Source organism: Takifugu rubripes, chromosome 11 (genome assembly GCF_901000725.2).
Source record: "Takifugu rubripes chromosome 11, fTakRub1.2, whole genome shotgun sequence".
Lineage (NCBI taxonomy): Eukaryota > Metazoa > Chordata > Actinopteri > Tetraodontiformes > Tetraodontidae > Takifugu > Takifugu rubripes.
This window is the reverse complement of record NC_042295.1, coordinates 14870226-14886078: the sequence shown is the minus strand read 5'-3', so window position 1 is coordinate 14886078 and position 15853 is coordinate 14870226. Positions and strand designations below refer to the sequence as shown.

At 49.5% G+C, this 15853-nt stretch overlaps 1 protein-coding gene across 1 annotated transcript in view; it reads right to left on the bottom strand.

Moving 5' to 3' along the window:
- Window positions 1-15853, bottom strand: part of clcn2c (chloride channel 2c) — a 61101-nt gene that overhangs the window by 9317 nt on the left and 35931 nt on the right. The window contains 13 exon segments of the mRNA XM_029843491.1: window positions 170-211; window positions 1382-1459; window positions 1693-1763; window positions 2307-2418; window positions 2784-2974; window positions 3646-3779; window positions 6657-6870; window positions 8260-8370; window positions 8653-8722; window positions 12566-12721; window positions 13557-13641; window positions 14418-14519; window positions 15749-15833. Of these exon segments, the coding sequence (XP_029699351.1) occupies window positions 170-211; window positions 1382-1459; window positions 1693-1763; window positions 2307-2418; window positions 2784-2974; window positions 3646-3779; window positions 6657-6870; window positions 8260-8370; window positions 8653-8722; window positions 12566-12721; window positions 13557-13641; window positions 14418-14519; window positions 15749-15833 (1451 nt within the window).

Below are 15853 nucleotides of genomic sequence, written 5' to 3'. Positions count from 1 at the left end.
TGTCTGGAAGGCTAAGTGGCGATGAATCAGGGGGGACGTGAGGTGCCTTTAACAGCCGGAGACGTGGCGGCGTGCACGTCGCGCACGTCGCGCAGCTTCCAGGTTGAAAGTGAACCCAACAGTGCAACACAAGTGAAATCTTGAGAGTAAACATGGTTTTGGTGCTCACCCCATCTACGCTCTTAAAGCTGGGTGAACTGGGAGGTGGTTCCTGGTGAATGGTGACAGGAAACCAGTTAAAACCAGATTATTCCAACACAAAACGGGATCATCCATTAATCAGGCTGGGAAAACGATCACCCAGTGCCGCTTCGGAACGTGATTACTCGTTGCCTAATTGTGCTCCCGTGATCGACGTGATCGTTTGTCATGCAAGGCTGCACCATCTTTCTCCATCCGTAATCAGGCGCGCGCTCCCGTCATCCACGTGCACCAGCACGCGCTCCTCATTGGACGGGAGGCCAGATCCCAGCATCCTTCTCCAGGACCTCCCAGGACCTCCCGCGTGGCAGGAACTCGTCCCTGAAACGACCGGCTGACACACGGCGGGCACGTGCACGGACGAGGTGAGATTTGGGGTCACTCCAGGAGCCGGGCCAGGCCTGGCCTGGGAGGCGGTCACTGATTGGACGCCTCGGGTGACACGGCTGATGATGACACGCTGACCGAACAGCCTCCTCCTCGCAGAACACGCCACGTTACGAAATTTTGTTTCTTTTGTTTAACATTGTCAAAGTAAATAAATCCTAAAATGAAGAATTCACACGCGTCAAGTGTTCAGCCTAAACTGACCAGTAGTCCAGCTTTAACGGCTCTGTAGCCAATGGCTGAAGCAGCTGAGCGGCGGCTGCCTGGGGGGGCGGGGTCACAGGTATGTACAAGGAGGAGGGAGTTCAACACGTTCATTGGCGCGATGACCCAGACGGGCGCCGGCTAACCCGTCGGCAGGTTTGGGATCAGACCCACAGACACGGAAACACGTAGGCGCTGCATCGCCAGACGGCGAGAAGGATGAAGACGGGAGATGAAAGAGAGAACCACGAGGTGAGAGCAGAGCGATGGATTCTTCTAAGATGGAAGGGGAAGATCAGACGGGACCTTGGACGCCACCGAGGAGCGTGCGACAGGATCAAAATGGAAGGAAAAGGCTTTGAAAGACAGAAGAATGAAGACAAAAGAGGAGGCAGACGGTCGATGCTCCCATCCCAGCAACATCGGGGACGAGGAACACAGGAAGTTGAGGGGCAGCTGGTCAATGTGGCGTCTACGTAATCTCCGTCTACAGAGGATGGGATGGCGGGATGGCTGATGCTGATTGGCTGATGAACCTGTTGGCGGGCGGATTCCAGGCACTCGGATCGGCCCGAGTGGTGGCTCTTACCACGACGGATATCCGGACTCGTTTGGAGGGCCTCCTGAGCTCAGGAGCCGTGGGGCTCTCCGCGTTGTTGTTGTTGTTCTTCCAGGTAACCAGAGACAAGCAAACAACATAAACACCCCCACAGAGAAAGCTTATAAAGTTCACTGCAGTGTAAATATGAGCAGCAGGGTGTGTGTTCTGTGTATCTGTGCATGTGGGAGAGGCAGAGAGAGTGTGTGTGTGTGTGTGTGTGTGTGTGTGTGTGTGTGTGTGTGTGTGTGTGTGTGTGTGTGTGTGTGTGTGTGTGTGTGTGTGTGTGTAGGGTATCTCACCTCAAGGCCTTCTGGGTCCGGACTGCTGCAGAACAGGTTCTTTAAAGCGATGCCTGAGTGGTCGTGTGGGCCTGAACCAGGGAAAACACAGATCAAATCACATAATTACGCCCTGCCTTTCGGAGTTCCTCCCAGTTGGTGACAAATAGAGAACAATGTGTTATTTTTTTATTATATTTAAAAACCCCAATCAGCGTATCCAGTACCGGACACGTGCTTCACTTATAGCTCGTTAATTTACATGCAAATTTACGGCAGGCTACAGCAGCAGCTAGCCATTTAATTGGACTGACTGAGCACGGGAAGGGAATGGATTTTTAGACAGATGCATGCTAGTAAATATAACAATGTGTTTACCTTTTACTGCAACCCTTAATGTGACTATTATTGCTGCATATTATTATTTATTGGGACAAATGCATCTAAAATTACTGATGTTCCTATTAGCCTAATCAGCTGCGAACATGTGCTGAGAAGATAATACTGAATTAAGATGCTAACAATACCGCCGCCTTAAACGTAATCTCACAAAACTGAATTTAGAGAGGAGTCTATTACAGTGTGTGTGTGTGCGTGTGTGTGTGTGTGTGTGTGTGTGTGTGTGTGTGATTTACCTGTGGGGATGTCAGTGGGTCGCTCCACCACTGAGGGTCTCTTCAGTGCAGGTTTGAGGGGCTTCTGAGCGACTGGACGAGTCGGACTGAAGGTCGACTCATCAGTAGAGATCTGCGCGCACACACACACCCACACACACACCCACAAGCTTTCACTTTTCTGTGAACTCATCAGATAAATGGATGTTCCTCTGCAGTGATGTTGGGATGGAGGAATATAAAAGTAAAGAGGAGACGTCAGAAGATCACAGCTAATTAATGCGTTCTCATGTTGGCCTTCATTTAAAGACTTCAGACTTTCCAGGCCAGCGTTTGTGTGACCTAGAAACTATTTTCTCTCACTTGTGTTAATGTTTTTTTGAGGCCTGGATCATCAGTGAGGGTTTTACTGGTTTAGAGAAACAGTTGCCTTGGCTGGAAGTCAAGCTTTTACAAATATAAAGAAATTGAGCGCCCCCGCTTGGAGTGACCTCTGACCTGAAAGCGGACCTCCTGACTGGCCCTCTGGTTCTCATCATTCTTGCTGGGGACCGTCAACACTGACAGGTTTTTCTTCTCGGACACAGACCGATCCCTGATGTACTCCAGGCGTCGGGCCCGGCTGAGCTGCCGGGACAGCAGGGCCTGGAGCTGAGCACGCTCGATGGATCCCAGCAGGATCATGGACTCTGTGGGGGGGGGGGGGGGGGGGGGGGGGTGAGTAAAGAGGACATGCACAGAATAAAAGTGTCAAATAGAAAGCGGAGAGCAGACAGTTCACATGCTGCAGCATCACAGAGCGTTCGGCTCCACGACAGAACCGGTGTGTGTTTGTTACACGCTGTATTTAGTTAAATGTGTCGGCTAATTGTTCCGGCGCCACTAGCGGGAACATTTGGTGGATCGGTCCTCACAATTTTTGAACATTTTCCTTTGCCCTCAGCCTTCCAGCAGGTCTGAAAAGCGCCGCTTTAAATATCTGATGAAGCCTGACTGTAAAAGAATGTTAAAATGGCGTCGGTCCCCGGTCTGAACCCTTCGCGCTCACAGTAGAGAATCGTTTGGCGTACGAGAGAGTGTGGAGCCAGAGCAAAGCCACACTTTCCGGTGGTGTCGCCGCCCACGGCTATACCCGAGTCCGCCGTCATCCCAAGCTGTTGCTAGCAGGAGGGGAGCTCGGAGTTTCCTTTGGAAGCGGATTAATCTTGGTGGGTGTCGCCCTGCCTACAACAGACTGCTGAGCCTGAGAGGGAAGCGCCCGAATTCAGAAGCTCCTGCGTCTCTGCGAACAGGTAAACACGTCTGCGCGGTGCTTCACACTGGTTCACACAAGTTCTCCAGGTGTGCTGGTCGGTCTCACCGGCTGATTCCACCAGCGCCAGGGTCTTGAGGTTGCCCACCATCAGGACATTCTGCAGGTCCCTGTAGCAGCAGTTAAGTGTGATGTAGCGCACGTCTCGCACCATGATGTCCTCCACGCGGATGTTGTACTTCCTGAGAAGAAGAAGAAGAAGAATGAGGCAACTCGCTGCATGTTTGTGATCTCTGCGTTTCGGCTTGTTCAGCGTGTGACGGCGCCGACAGACGACACTGGCGAAACACCCGTCCTCCCGCTGACCGGTCAATCCAATAACACGCCGCACTGACAACACGTCACGGACGGGATCGCGTCACGGGGTGACATTGTGTGAGCGGCTCTCGCCTCAGCAGAACCGGGCGCCCCGGTCGTAAACACTCCGATTTCTCTTCCTGCCAAAGGAGAAAAAAAACCAAAAAAACAAACGACAAAAACAACAGCAGCCACTCGCCGGCGTCCTCGCTGCCAGGCCCTGAAGCCGTGCCAGGACCAAGGCTCCAGCCAAACCCTCCGCGCCTCATTGTGGTGGCCACTCAATGAACTGACCTCTGCTGAAGTACAAAGTTAATTTAATGATCCCCCACACACACACACACACACACACACACACACATACACACACCGCTCATTTCAGAGAGCACAATGCTGCTCAAGGAAGAAAAAAGCTCCGCATGCAGCTCCAGGATGTGACATCAGTACAATTCTTTGCTGAAAGCGTCCTTTTGAGGGGGAGATGACATTGAATGTGCCGCGCGTCACCCGGGACACAGACAAATGCTCGCCATCGGCCCTTCCAAAAGGACAGTTTGGAGAAAATTTGATGTCGCACTTCCCGTCTGGCACGTCCCGTGAATATTGCTGAGCTCGGCTGTCCATCAAACGGGGCAGAATCGGAAATTTGTGACGCTCGGAGCAAATCAAGCCGGTTCTTTTTCTGCTTTTATCTAAACAGAGCCCCAAATGGAAACCGTTTTGGTTGCTCACAGAAGATATTTTCCTGACAGATCGCCCACAGATAGATGTCGCGAACGGGAGGAAGATTGAATTTCTTTATCATATTCGGCACAAATCTGGAGATAAAGATCCTTGAAGTTTTATCTATTTGAGGAAACTTTCTTTAAATGAGCCTAAAGATGCGAGCAGAGATTTTTTAAGCGACCTGAAGATCCAAGTTTAATGAAAACTACAGTAAAACCTCAACACGAATTGTCCAAATCTGCCCCATGACAGAAGAGCTTCCCGTGTTCCAGGAGCTCGGGGGGGTGAGTCTTATGTCTGGGATGAGACCGGCCTGGACAGACTGACAGACCGCGGACGGCATTGGTGTTACGCAACTGTTCTGCGAACGACTCCATTAAGAGAAACAACAAATGATGGAGACAAAAGGTGGAAAATAAAGAGGTTTTATGTAAGTCTGATTGGAGCGAGAGCCGGCCTGAGCCTGTGGTGTCTGCACGCCGCTATCTGAAAAACTACACACGCATTAGATAAGAAATCCAATTCCCCCCGTGTCCGTAGGTGTGGGTGTTGAACAAATGTGCGCGCCATATGTGTGTGTTACATGGCAGGTGTTACACAAGCGTTCCTGCGTGTGTGTGAAAGAGAGTGGGCGGACTGTTGCATGGGTATCAGATGGATAATTTCCAGTTTGATTGAAAAAAAAAAACAAAAAAAACCCCAAAGCCATTTAGCTCGAAGCGGCCTCGCTCTCTGCAGCCCCCCCCCCAGCAGCAATAACACATAACGTCTCGGTAAGAGGCAGAGGCGAAAGACTGAATGATGCGGGGAAGCAGCTCCCAGACTCGTTCTTTGTGTTATTAAAAATGAATGATTCACGGAAATGACATTTTTCGGTGCCGCTGTTGTTCCTCCGACTTCTACGCCTTGGCGACTCCTCCAGATGTTACGTCTGGGTAACCACGACAGCGATGATGGATGACTTACTCCTGTGGTGCCATTTATTTTGACATGGGAGGGGGGGGATTTTTGACAACTTCTCAATCACAGTGGAAACTTTTTACTGATTGTAATTAAACACAGGTCACCTGCATTTATAGGTGCAGGAGAGGACCAGGGTGTCAGCCCCTGGCAGCGTCCCTCTGCGGAATGGGACGGGGCGAAAAAGGTCAAGAGGTCAGCAGGAAAAAAAGGAGGGACAGAGGGGTAAGAGCAGCGTGGGATGGAGGGCCAGATAACGGAGGGATGGATCGTGAGAAGACGAGGAGGAGGGAATATGTCGTCATCATAACCAACTATTTGCACGTTAACGACGAGCGCTTCGCCGGGTCTCGCCACCCTCGGACAAAAACAAGCGGCTGGTAATCCCAATTCAATACCGTGTGTTTGGGATAAATCATAAATGGGAGTAATGAGAAGCTCCATCTCTGTTGGTCGTCTATAAACCGGATCCCTCCCTGTTCCCTCACTCTGCCCGTGAGCGAAGCAGCTGCTAAAAACAACACTTGGAGCCACGCGCTCATCTTATTAACAATAAAGGCTGAAAATGCTGCATCCAAGATATCGCGCCGCTAATTAAACCCTCACTATTAATCAAGGGAAAGCACGCCGAGCAAACACAACTCAACAATGACGGAGGCTCGTTTTAACCTTCAAACATCTCACAACAGTCACACACTGTAATTGGAATTTTACCATGTTAACATTAGCATTAGCATGGGCTCCATCTCCCATTTTTGAAGACACGTAACCCTGAGGAAGCAGCGGCCGAGAGGCATCAGTGGGGGGGATTTTGATAGCTCGCCGTCCCGCTGGCGTACATATAAGGGCATGAATATGCAACACATTAAGCTAAATTGAAAAATTAGGATTAACGTCCTGACATTCCACGTTAGCGTCAGCTTCTGAGAACTCCCGATTGATCACAAAATCCCTTTTTTAAGCAGAATCCGAGGATGTGTGTCACACCCCTGACACAATTAACTGATTAGGCCACTCAAACATGCACATACAACTGTTGTACATTGTCCACATGTGACCGGGTCAGCAGCACGTACTCGTGGTGGCCCCAGCCCAGCTCTGGCAGGTAGGGCAACTTCTTGATCCGGATGATGGAGTCGTAGAGGGAGGGCTGCAGGGACTGGGCCACGGCGTTGGCCAGGATCACTGCTATCATCACGGGAAGGATGTGGGAGATCTGTCCGGTCAGCTCGAAGACAATGACGGCGGTGGAAACGGTGTGGGTGACCGCCCCAGAGAGGGCCGCCGCACCTGAGGACGGGGCGACAGAGGAGGTCAGAAGAAGAACGGAGGAGGAGATAAGAGGCTGTTCTGCTCGCTGGCGCCAAGGTGGTAAATAAAACAGGGTCCTTGAAGGGATTCCAGCAGCATCATCCATCAAAATGAAATATAATTTAATATCACCATGATTTCAGAGGCATGTAATAGAAAATATGCTGAACACCAATGACTCATGAACTTTAAGACCGCCATTTTTCACTTACACACCTCCAGGAGTGGCTGTTTGTTTTGTTCCGTGAAATATTAAGGAGGGAAGGAAAACGCCTCGAAAGAATAATCAGCTCCCGTTCCAAAGTTGATAGATACGGGATTGATCCTGGGCTCGGCCCAGTACAACGTGCATTCCTTTGTTCTGGACGAGTTCTTTTGTTTAACCCAAATATGAACACGACCTCAAAGGTCTCTTCCGGAGGCAGACTCGTCGGACTGAGAGGCGACAGGTTTCACAGGGGCCAAACCTGGTCTTTAACCGTCTATATAGAGAGAATATGTGGAGAATAAAAGGAAAGATTTCAGTTTCCGAGACGTCGTCCTGTTTCTTCACCTCATCCCGGCAAACTGGATTCCCATTTTTCTCCGAACCACATTGTCTCATGAGGCCAAAGAAAAACAAAGACCTGCTTGGCTAACTGGATACACAGAGAAAGCTCAATATTTCAGAATCTTTAACCGTTTTAAAAAAAAGTGTTGTGAAAGCAATAAAGAGTGTGTGGCCAGAGCAGCGCGGAGAGGACGGATGAGTCCAATTCAATGACCCAAACGAACAGAATGCATGAAAGAACGCGTGGAACTGAACAGACGGAGGCCCAGAGACAGCACTCAATTGCTTCCTTGTTCTTCCTAGCAACTTAATTAAGGCCGTCCCTGGGTGCCCACTCTGCCGCTAAAATTCGGCGAGTTGTGCAGTGAGACGGGAGCGGCGTGTGACGGCGGCGGCCTGTAGAGGGCTGAGTCATCAGGTTCAGGATGCTGCGACAACAAAAACATCAGCGGCAAAACGGGAAAAAACAGCCACGCTGGTGACGTCAATAAGAAGTTGCTCAGTTAAAAAAAAAAAACAACAATGGGAAAAGCGAGGACGAGAAATACGATAACCATTAAACAGGAAAAAGTGGAAGCGCTGATGACTCAGAAAGCTAATGGATTTAGAGAAAGATGGAGAGTTAATGTCTTGAAAAGACCAAACTCAGAGCTGGAAAAGAGTGGAAATATTTAAACGCCGTCGTCTCAATATTAATGGTGTGAATCTGACGCAGTGCACGTGAGCTCGCTCAAGAGTGGAAGCGGCTTTTAGGGAAAAGGGCGAGAATGACATTAGGAGGCAGGAATCTGGAGGAAACGTTGGCGCCTTTGACTCACCCACGACGGCGTATCCTCCTGGCACGATGGAATAGACGGTGCCGTCTGAGTGGATGCCATCTGGGAACCAAGCTGCCATGCTCTCCCCGACCAGACGGCCAAAAGCTGCCCCTGAAACACACACGCAGGGGCCTCAGAATCCAGGATATACAGGTGAACTGTGCATTTAGACTGATAAGCTTTAACTAATGAAGCATGACAAGCCAGTCATTTGATCTAGTGCCCCCTACTGGTAGATGCCAGTAACCTGTTCCTGCTTCTTTAGGCTAAATTTAATTAGAACAGCATGAACACTTTCCTGTTTTATGTCACTGACAAACAGTTGAGATGGATGCTGATCTAAGAACACACACACACCCACACACACACACCCACACACAGCTGTTGTCTTACCAATCACAAATACTGGCATGAAGGCTCCGCAGGGGACAGGAATGGTGGTGGCCAGGGCAGACATCCAGAACTAAGGCAGAACGAGAGGAGAAGAGGACATGGTGGCATTTCAATTAACTTCACTGCACTTTCATGGGTGCCCTCAGATGATATCTGAGCCCGTTCCTCCGCAAGCGGCGCAGAGCTGTCACTCTCGCTCCTCGTTCCTCAGAGACCCCGAAATGAACCCCCCACCCCACCCCCCCGTAACGAACGGCCAGCGCTGATTGGCCGGCGCTGCGCTAGGTGAGCAGAAGGGACGTGCTAATTAGGAAAGACAAATAAAAGGGAAATGTCAGCGGTGACAGTGTGTGAACAGGAGCATCAGGTGTGTGTTTGTGGGGGGGGGGGCAAACTTTAGGACTCTGGGAGGAATCGTTAGGGATAACATGTACTAAAGCGTCCGCTATTCCCAGGCCCCCGTTCTCTCCTTTTCTTTTCCCTTCTCTCCATCGCTGTGGATGTAATTAAGGCCGTCTTCCATGGCAGAGTAATGGATACCCTTCTGTAACTCTACACTGCAGCTTTCACACCCTGCGCTCACACACACACACACACACACACACACACACACACACACACTCGCTGACGTGAATCAGAGCTGAGCGCAGCCGGGAGCCAGACGGGAAGAGAACACAACAAGCTCGAATACAAAAAAAAACTGAAATAACTCTCCAGCCTTCCTCCGGATTGTCTTCCTCATTCCTTCCTCCTCCTGTAAAACCTTGATATGAGCCGAAAGGTTTAAAGGATCCGGGGAATCTCATAACATGGGATTAAGTTTATTAGAGAGGCCACAAACTCTGAGGAGACTTAGACGTTCCCGCATTTCTATGAAATGTTTCCTTGTGTGGAACAGTGGGATTTAATCCGGATGAAAAATCTCCCGCCAGGAAGATAAATCTGCGTAAATAGCTCGTAAACCGTCACGCTCACAAAATAGAAACAAATTTGATTTCTGAGCCAGACTGCCTGTCAAAGAAAACCCTCAGAGGCGAACGTGCCGGTTCTGAAGTTTGGATAAATTTGAGCTGACTTGAAATCTGCTGCTAATCTCTGCACCGACTTCCTTCATGTAGACATTTCAAGCCTGAAAATGGGTTCTAAATTTCTGTCAGAAACACAGAGGGGGTGTGCGGGTGAATGGGGGGGGGGGGGGGGTGTGTCTCCAGCAGGGCGTGTGTGTGTGTAGGTGACAGTGTTATCTGAACCAGCTGCTTGTTTACCCACATTAACACACTCTCACACACACACATACACAGGTGAGTGTGACAGGGCTGCAGATTACTCCCCCCCCCGTCCCATGTCCATGGGACAAGCGTGTGTGTGTGTGTGTGTGTGCGCAGAGTTCATCTGACGTACTCTGAATGTACTTCCTGGCAGGATAATGGGGAGCTGACTGTTTCTGATGACTGTTTCAGCTTGTAGCCGCTCCATTATTCCCATTTTACAGGCGAACTGACTGGAATTCCCCCCGAGGAATCATGAAAGTTTCATCTAGTTTAATCTGACGTAATCTTCTAAACGTACATCACACAAAGGTAGCGCGCAGCCATCCACATTTATAAGCATCTCTGACCTCTAACTGGCTTCTATTAACCATCAGGGGAAGAAAAAGGCCTCCGGGCGGGAAAACTAGCTGCTAGGGTGTGTGAGGCGCTGCCAAACCGCGGAAAATGGGAGAAAATGACTTAATTCACATTCTAATGTTTGCCTAAATTAGACTTATATGTCACAGAGCTGCTTCAGGGGGTTCATTTGTTCAGAAATACAATACTGTTTGTTATATTCTGTAAGTCTGACAGACACGGTGCTGCTGCTATTTTTTTTATTTTTATTACTCACAGCAACAGAAATCAATGAAATTTCACCTAAATGGATGAAAATACCAATTAAGTTATTAAAAATGCTCCCAGCTACATGACCACGCCACTATTTTTCCTACACCTGTGCACGATTTGCATACATTTTGAGTTAAAGAACAGTTCAGAGTTCATGAAAAAGCATCCTAAGGCTTTTTGGAGAGATTACATTGAAAAGGGGCGCAATGACCTTTGACCTGTAAGTCAGTTAGAACTCTTCATTTGGGACCGTTGACACTGACATCACCAGATCATGTAAACATACACACAGTGCACGCTGCTGTGCACTTTTCCTAATTGCAGTTTATGAGGTCATAGCTGTTCCTTTTTTAAACACAAGTTGCCTCAAGTATATTCCCAAGAATATTCCCATTCGTCTAATCAAATTGGAGCAGAAACTCCAGACTTAACAAGAACCGTCTGCGATTGATGTTAAGAATCTCCAGCAAAGTCTCTTAAAAGTGGTTCTGCCATGTTTGTCTTATCACCCAAACCCAGTTCTAAAGACTCAAATGTACTCCTGGGATGAAGTTCTCCTGCTCAAGCTTCCCGACATTCCCGACGCTTCTCTGTAATTTCCTGCAGCTGCGTGAATTCACCCGTCAGTGTGATTTCTACAGACTTGTACACTGCAGGCTACAGTTTTAATGTGTAAGGACGTGAGCTGGTGAGCTCTTTAACGCCAGCACCTGATCCCACTGACAGCAGGATGAAGCAGCGCACCTGTTAGCTTTAAACGCTGCCACCAATTAGCTGCAACTGCTAACTGTTAGCTCCAGCACTGATGGTTTTGAGGTTAGGATCGTAGTTGTTCACCTCAATAAAGTAAGAGAAAAAAGCAACAAAGTAAAGGGTAGTCAAGGATACAAGTTGTGACGCAGGCTCTGCCACACTTTAATACATTTACCCACTTTAATATAACGTGCGTGTATGTGTGTCACATTCAGAGGACAGTCTATCACCTGGGGATCCCAGGGGACCCTCAGGGGCCTTTTCTCTGGTCCCACTTCAATTACAGTCCCACCAGTTCTTTGACACAACACACACACACACACACACACACATACACTGAAAGACCTTTCTCACAAAGCACTGTTGATGTGCAGAACTGCACCGCTAAAAATAACATTTATTGCGCACTAAATTAGTTTGAAGATGTGTGCGTGTGTGTGTGTGTGGGGGTGTGTGGGTGTGTGTCTAAGGTGTCCTAAAACATCACAGACGCACGTTTAACCTTCTCCCAACAGGCGACATTTCCGTCTGCTCCACGCAGTTTAAAACCACCTGACACGTCTCCTGAGCACCTCTGGGCGAAGACATCAGCTGGAATGAAAACCTTCTGGAAGTTTCTGCATGAAAACGAAGACAAGACGGCTGCCACGTTGAATAAAAGAACCATTCATTACCGCGGAGGAGAGGGAGAGCGCAATCTCCCTTTTGAAAATCACCAGGCTGAGTCCAGAAAAAACCAAAGGCTGTAATTAGACGGAGCCATTACAGCCTCACAGTTGAATGTGTGTGTGTGTGTGTGTGTGTGTGTGTGAGAGAGAGCATGCCCACAGATAAATGTTGAGAGCAGCATGATGAGATTTGTGCAGGTGGGTGATTAGAGTTAGAACGCTGCATCTCTGTGCATTTCCCCCCCCAACGGTGCACAAACTCACCTGAGAGACACACACACACACACACACACACACACACACACACCCTTTACTAAAGGACAGATGAATTCAAAACTGCCTCTTTGGAAAAGGTAAAATGTTTTTGCCAGCAAAAAGGTTAAATTAGATGTTCCCGTGAGAAAAGGAGCAGCAAACGTCACAGATCAGTTTCTGCCACGGCAGCAGGACAAACACACCATCACCTCTCTGCTCGTTTAGCTTCGACCCCAGAGCTCCTGGACGCCGTCACCTAGACGCCTCCTTCAGCAGCTCAGGAGCTTTGACTGAGTTCATCAGGAGTTTGAAGCTCCTGTTGTGGCTGATCTCATCTGTAGCTAAGGTGCGTCTTACCTTCATGACGATGAAGAGGACGAGGGTGACGAAGACGTTGACCTGCGGGTGTTGCCAGGCTTGGGAGTGTCCGATGTAGTCGAACTCCTCGGCGATGCCGTGCTTGGCCCACGTGCGGTTGTCCAGGAGCGTCACCAGCGACTCTTTCTGGGTCAGCTGGAGAATCACAGGAACAAACGTGGCTAAAACTGATAACATGGAATAAATGTGACGTTCCTTCTCTCCATAGGACAGGACTGAATATGATTACAGCTTCTGGAGACGTTGACGCCTGGTAATCTTAGCGGAGCTCATGTAGAACCACATCGGACGATGGGTGGAAGACCCGCTGTGCCCCCAAAGATCTCGTTAAAGAAGCAAACAACTTATGTACATGTCAGCGTTGTGGCCCGAGACAGCCGGAGAGGGTGATGGTAATAATGTGAAAGGAATGACAACAGAGGGAAGGGCTTGGAACACTGCGCGAGCTCTCTGGAGATGACCTTTAAGAAGAACGGGACGGATTCGCTGGATTCAGGAACCCAACGTGCCTTTTTGTCACGAGCCCAACCCGGCGTGTGCAGTTCAGCGGACACAGGAGCGCTCTCCGCCCGTCCAGACTCCCACCCAAACCAGCGTCTACCTTATCTAAATTCATAGTACAACATGTCCTGACGAGCCTAATGTTCCCCACACGCACACACACAGGCGCACCCATGAATGGTAATCAAGCTGTTACGCAACAATATAATGATTTTAAATGGTTCATTACACAGCTGCGCTATGCAGCCGCATTAAGGCGCAACCAGGACAATAAATCACAACAAACCCAAACATGCAGCAGCGGCGGCCGTTTCCCTTCAAGGAAGCAACCTGTTACTGTTCAGACTGCAGCTGCAGACTGTATTCAAGCTTTGGAATACGGACACAGGCAGCACCCCGTGCATTGTGGGAAGTTTCCTTCATAGGTGAGTTACAGTGGAGAGTGAGGGCGGCGCCGTGCAGAACCCACCTTTCCTGCCATGAACTGTCCAAAGCCGGGAGGAAACGTTAGCGTGGAGACGAGTAAAGTGACCAGTGCAGGATACAGCAGGCGTCTGAGAGAGAGAGAGACACAGAAACAGAGAGAGAGAGAGAGAGAGACAGAAGAACAGAGAGAGAGAGAGAGAGAGAGAGAGAGAGAGAGAGAGAGACAGAAACAGAGAGACACAGAAACAGAGAGAGAGAGAGAGAGAGAGAGAAGAGAGAAAGAGACAGAAACAGAGAGAAAGAGACAGAAACAGAGAGAGAGAGAGACACAGAAACAGAGAGAGAGACACAGAAACAGAGAGAGAGAGAAAGAGAGAGAGACACAGAAACAGAGAGAGAGAGAGAGAGACACAGAAACAGAGAGAGAGAGAGACAGAAACAGAGAGAGAGAGAGACAGAAACAGAGAGAGAGAGGAAAGACGGATGATGCAGGTTGTTTATTTACCTCATTAATTCACTGAAGCATTTACATTGATGTTGAGAAGCTTTAATTATTAAAGGATTAATGGATAAACAGGGGCCTCATTGTCACAGTGAATCATGCTGCGTGTTTGTGTGGGGACATAATTGACATTCATCATTTATAATCTGCTTTTTTCCCCCCAATAAGAACAGCGTTGGGGTTTAATGACAATAAATTAAGTATGAGTGTGGAATCTGCTGTGAATCTGTGCTTCATAAATAAAATTGACGTTAATGAGTGAAGCCACACCTGAGCAAACATCAGGTGTCCCTTAATGTTCAAAAGAAGGATGCCTTTACAGTGAAAGAGGATTTTAGTGTTCTGGGGGGTTAGTGGGGTGTTCGAGAGGAGCCCAGGTGACTGTGGTGCTGCTGGACTTACTTCTTCATGAGGAACCTGTTGATGGTCTTTTGCTTCCTCATGAACTGGACGATCAGCCTGTTCAGGTAGACGAATAGAGCCCCACCGAAGCCACTGGCGATGCTGCAGAGAGAGGCAGCAGAGTCAGCCCCCTCCAAACCTGCTACCCAAGCAGATTCCTGCTAAACCAGCTGTAAATGCAACCCCAACAGTGTGAGCGAGAACATCGGGGACGCATCTCAGTGAGGACAGGAAGAGAAGAGAGATTCAGACAGCGAGCAGACGAGCCAGTCGCTGCATTATTAATCCTAAAAAACGTCTCTGAATAAATAAAGAAGACGTGATTAGAGGCTTCGCCCTCCTTGTGCAGCTGGAGATAAACAGCACATTTCCTCTTGGTTCTTCGTGTTGAAGTCCAGAATGAAGGTTTCCAGACAGAGTCGGGTCAGGGGGAGGTCGGGAAAAGGCGACAAAAGTTATATAATCAAGCGTGTAGTTGATTCTCCACCAGGACGTCCTTGAGTAGAAGGAATGCAGGCGTGACACTGATATCAGAGGCTGCTCTGATGCTCAGATAAGTGGGCCGTTCTTCCCTTCTGCCTTATATTAGATCATCTGAGATTATCACCGCCGAAGATGCAACTAGAGGAGCGACTCGGGGTTGAGGACACGTTAACACGGAGACCAAAGACATTTAGCTCAGTCAGCGGGCCGGGTCTCGGGATAAAACAGTGCTTTAGTAATTAAATAGTCCTCCACGTGCACCATGTGTTATTTCAGTATCCCGGCGTCCCGAGGAGCCTCGCTTCAGAAGCCTGCAGGCGTAAACGGATGCTGACCGAATTCTCAGCCTGACAACTATTGGCAGGGGAAGATGGAAACTACACGGATGGACGCACACACACACACACACACACACACACACACACACACACAAATAGGACTCGGTGCTCTAGAGGGAATGTAAAATGTACACTGTGATTCACCGACACAGCAGCTGCTGTTCACACAAGATCCACCGAAGAAGAGCGGGAAGATGTTTCATATGAGAAAGCATGGTGTGTGTGTGTGTGGGGGGGGGGGGGGGGGGGGCGGGGGGGGGGAGTGTGTCTCAGGTCTCGTTCACAGTCATGCAGGAGCCCTCAGGTGGAAGCAGGATAAAATAAGACATGGCTCAGTGGGCCACCAACTGTCCCCGCCCACACTCTCCGCCACGCGGGCCACCTCCAGGGGACGCCACCTCCAGGGGACGCCCCGCCAGGTGACGCCCCGCCAGGTGACGCCCCGCCAGGTGACGCCCCGCCAGCGCCTCCTGCAACAGAGCCACATGTCACACGCTCAGCACCACTCACCCGATGACGGCGAAGGCAGGAAGCTCCTGGAGGTCGAAGGGAAAGTCGAGGCGAAAGCGCGTCTTGAAGAGGGCGGTGATGGTTTCTGAGGAAACAGGAAGTCAG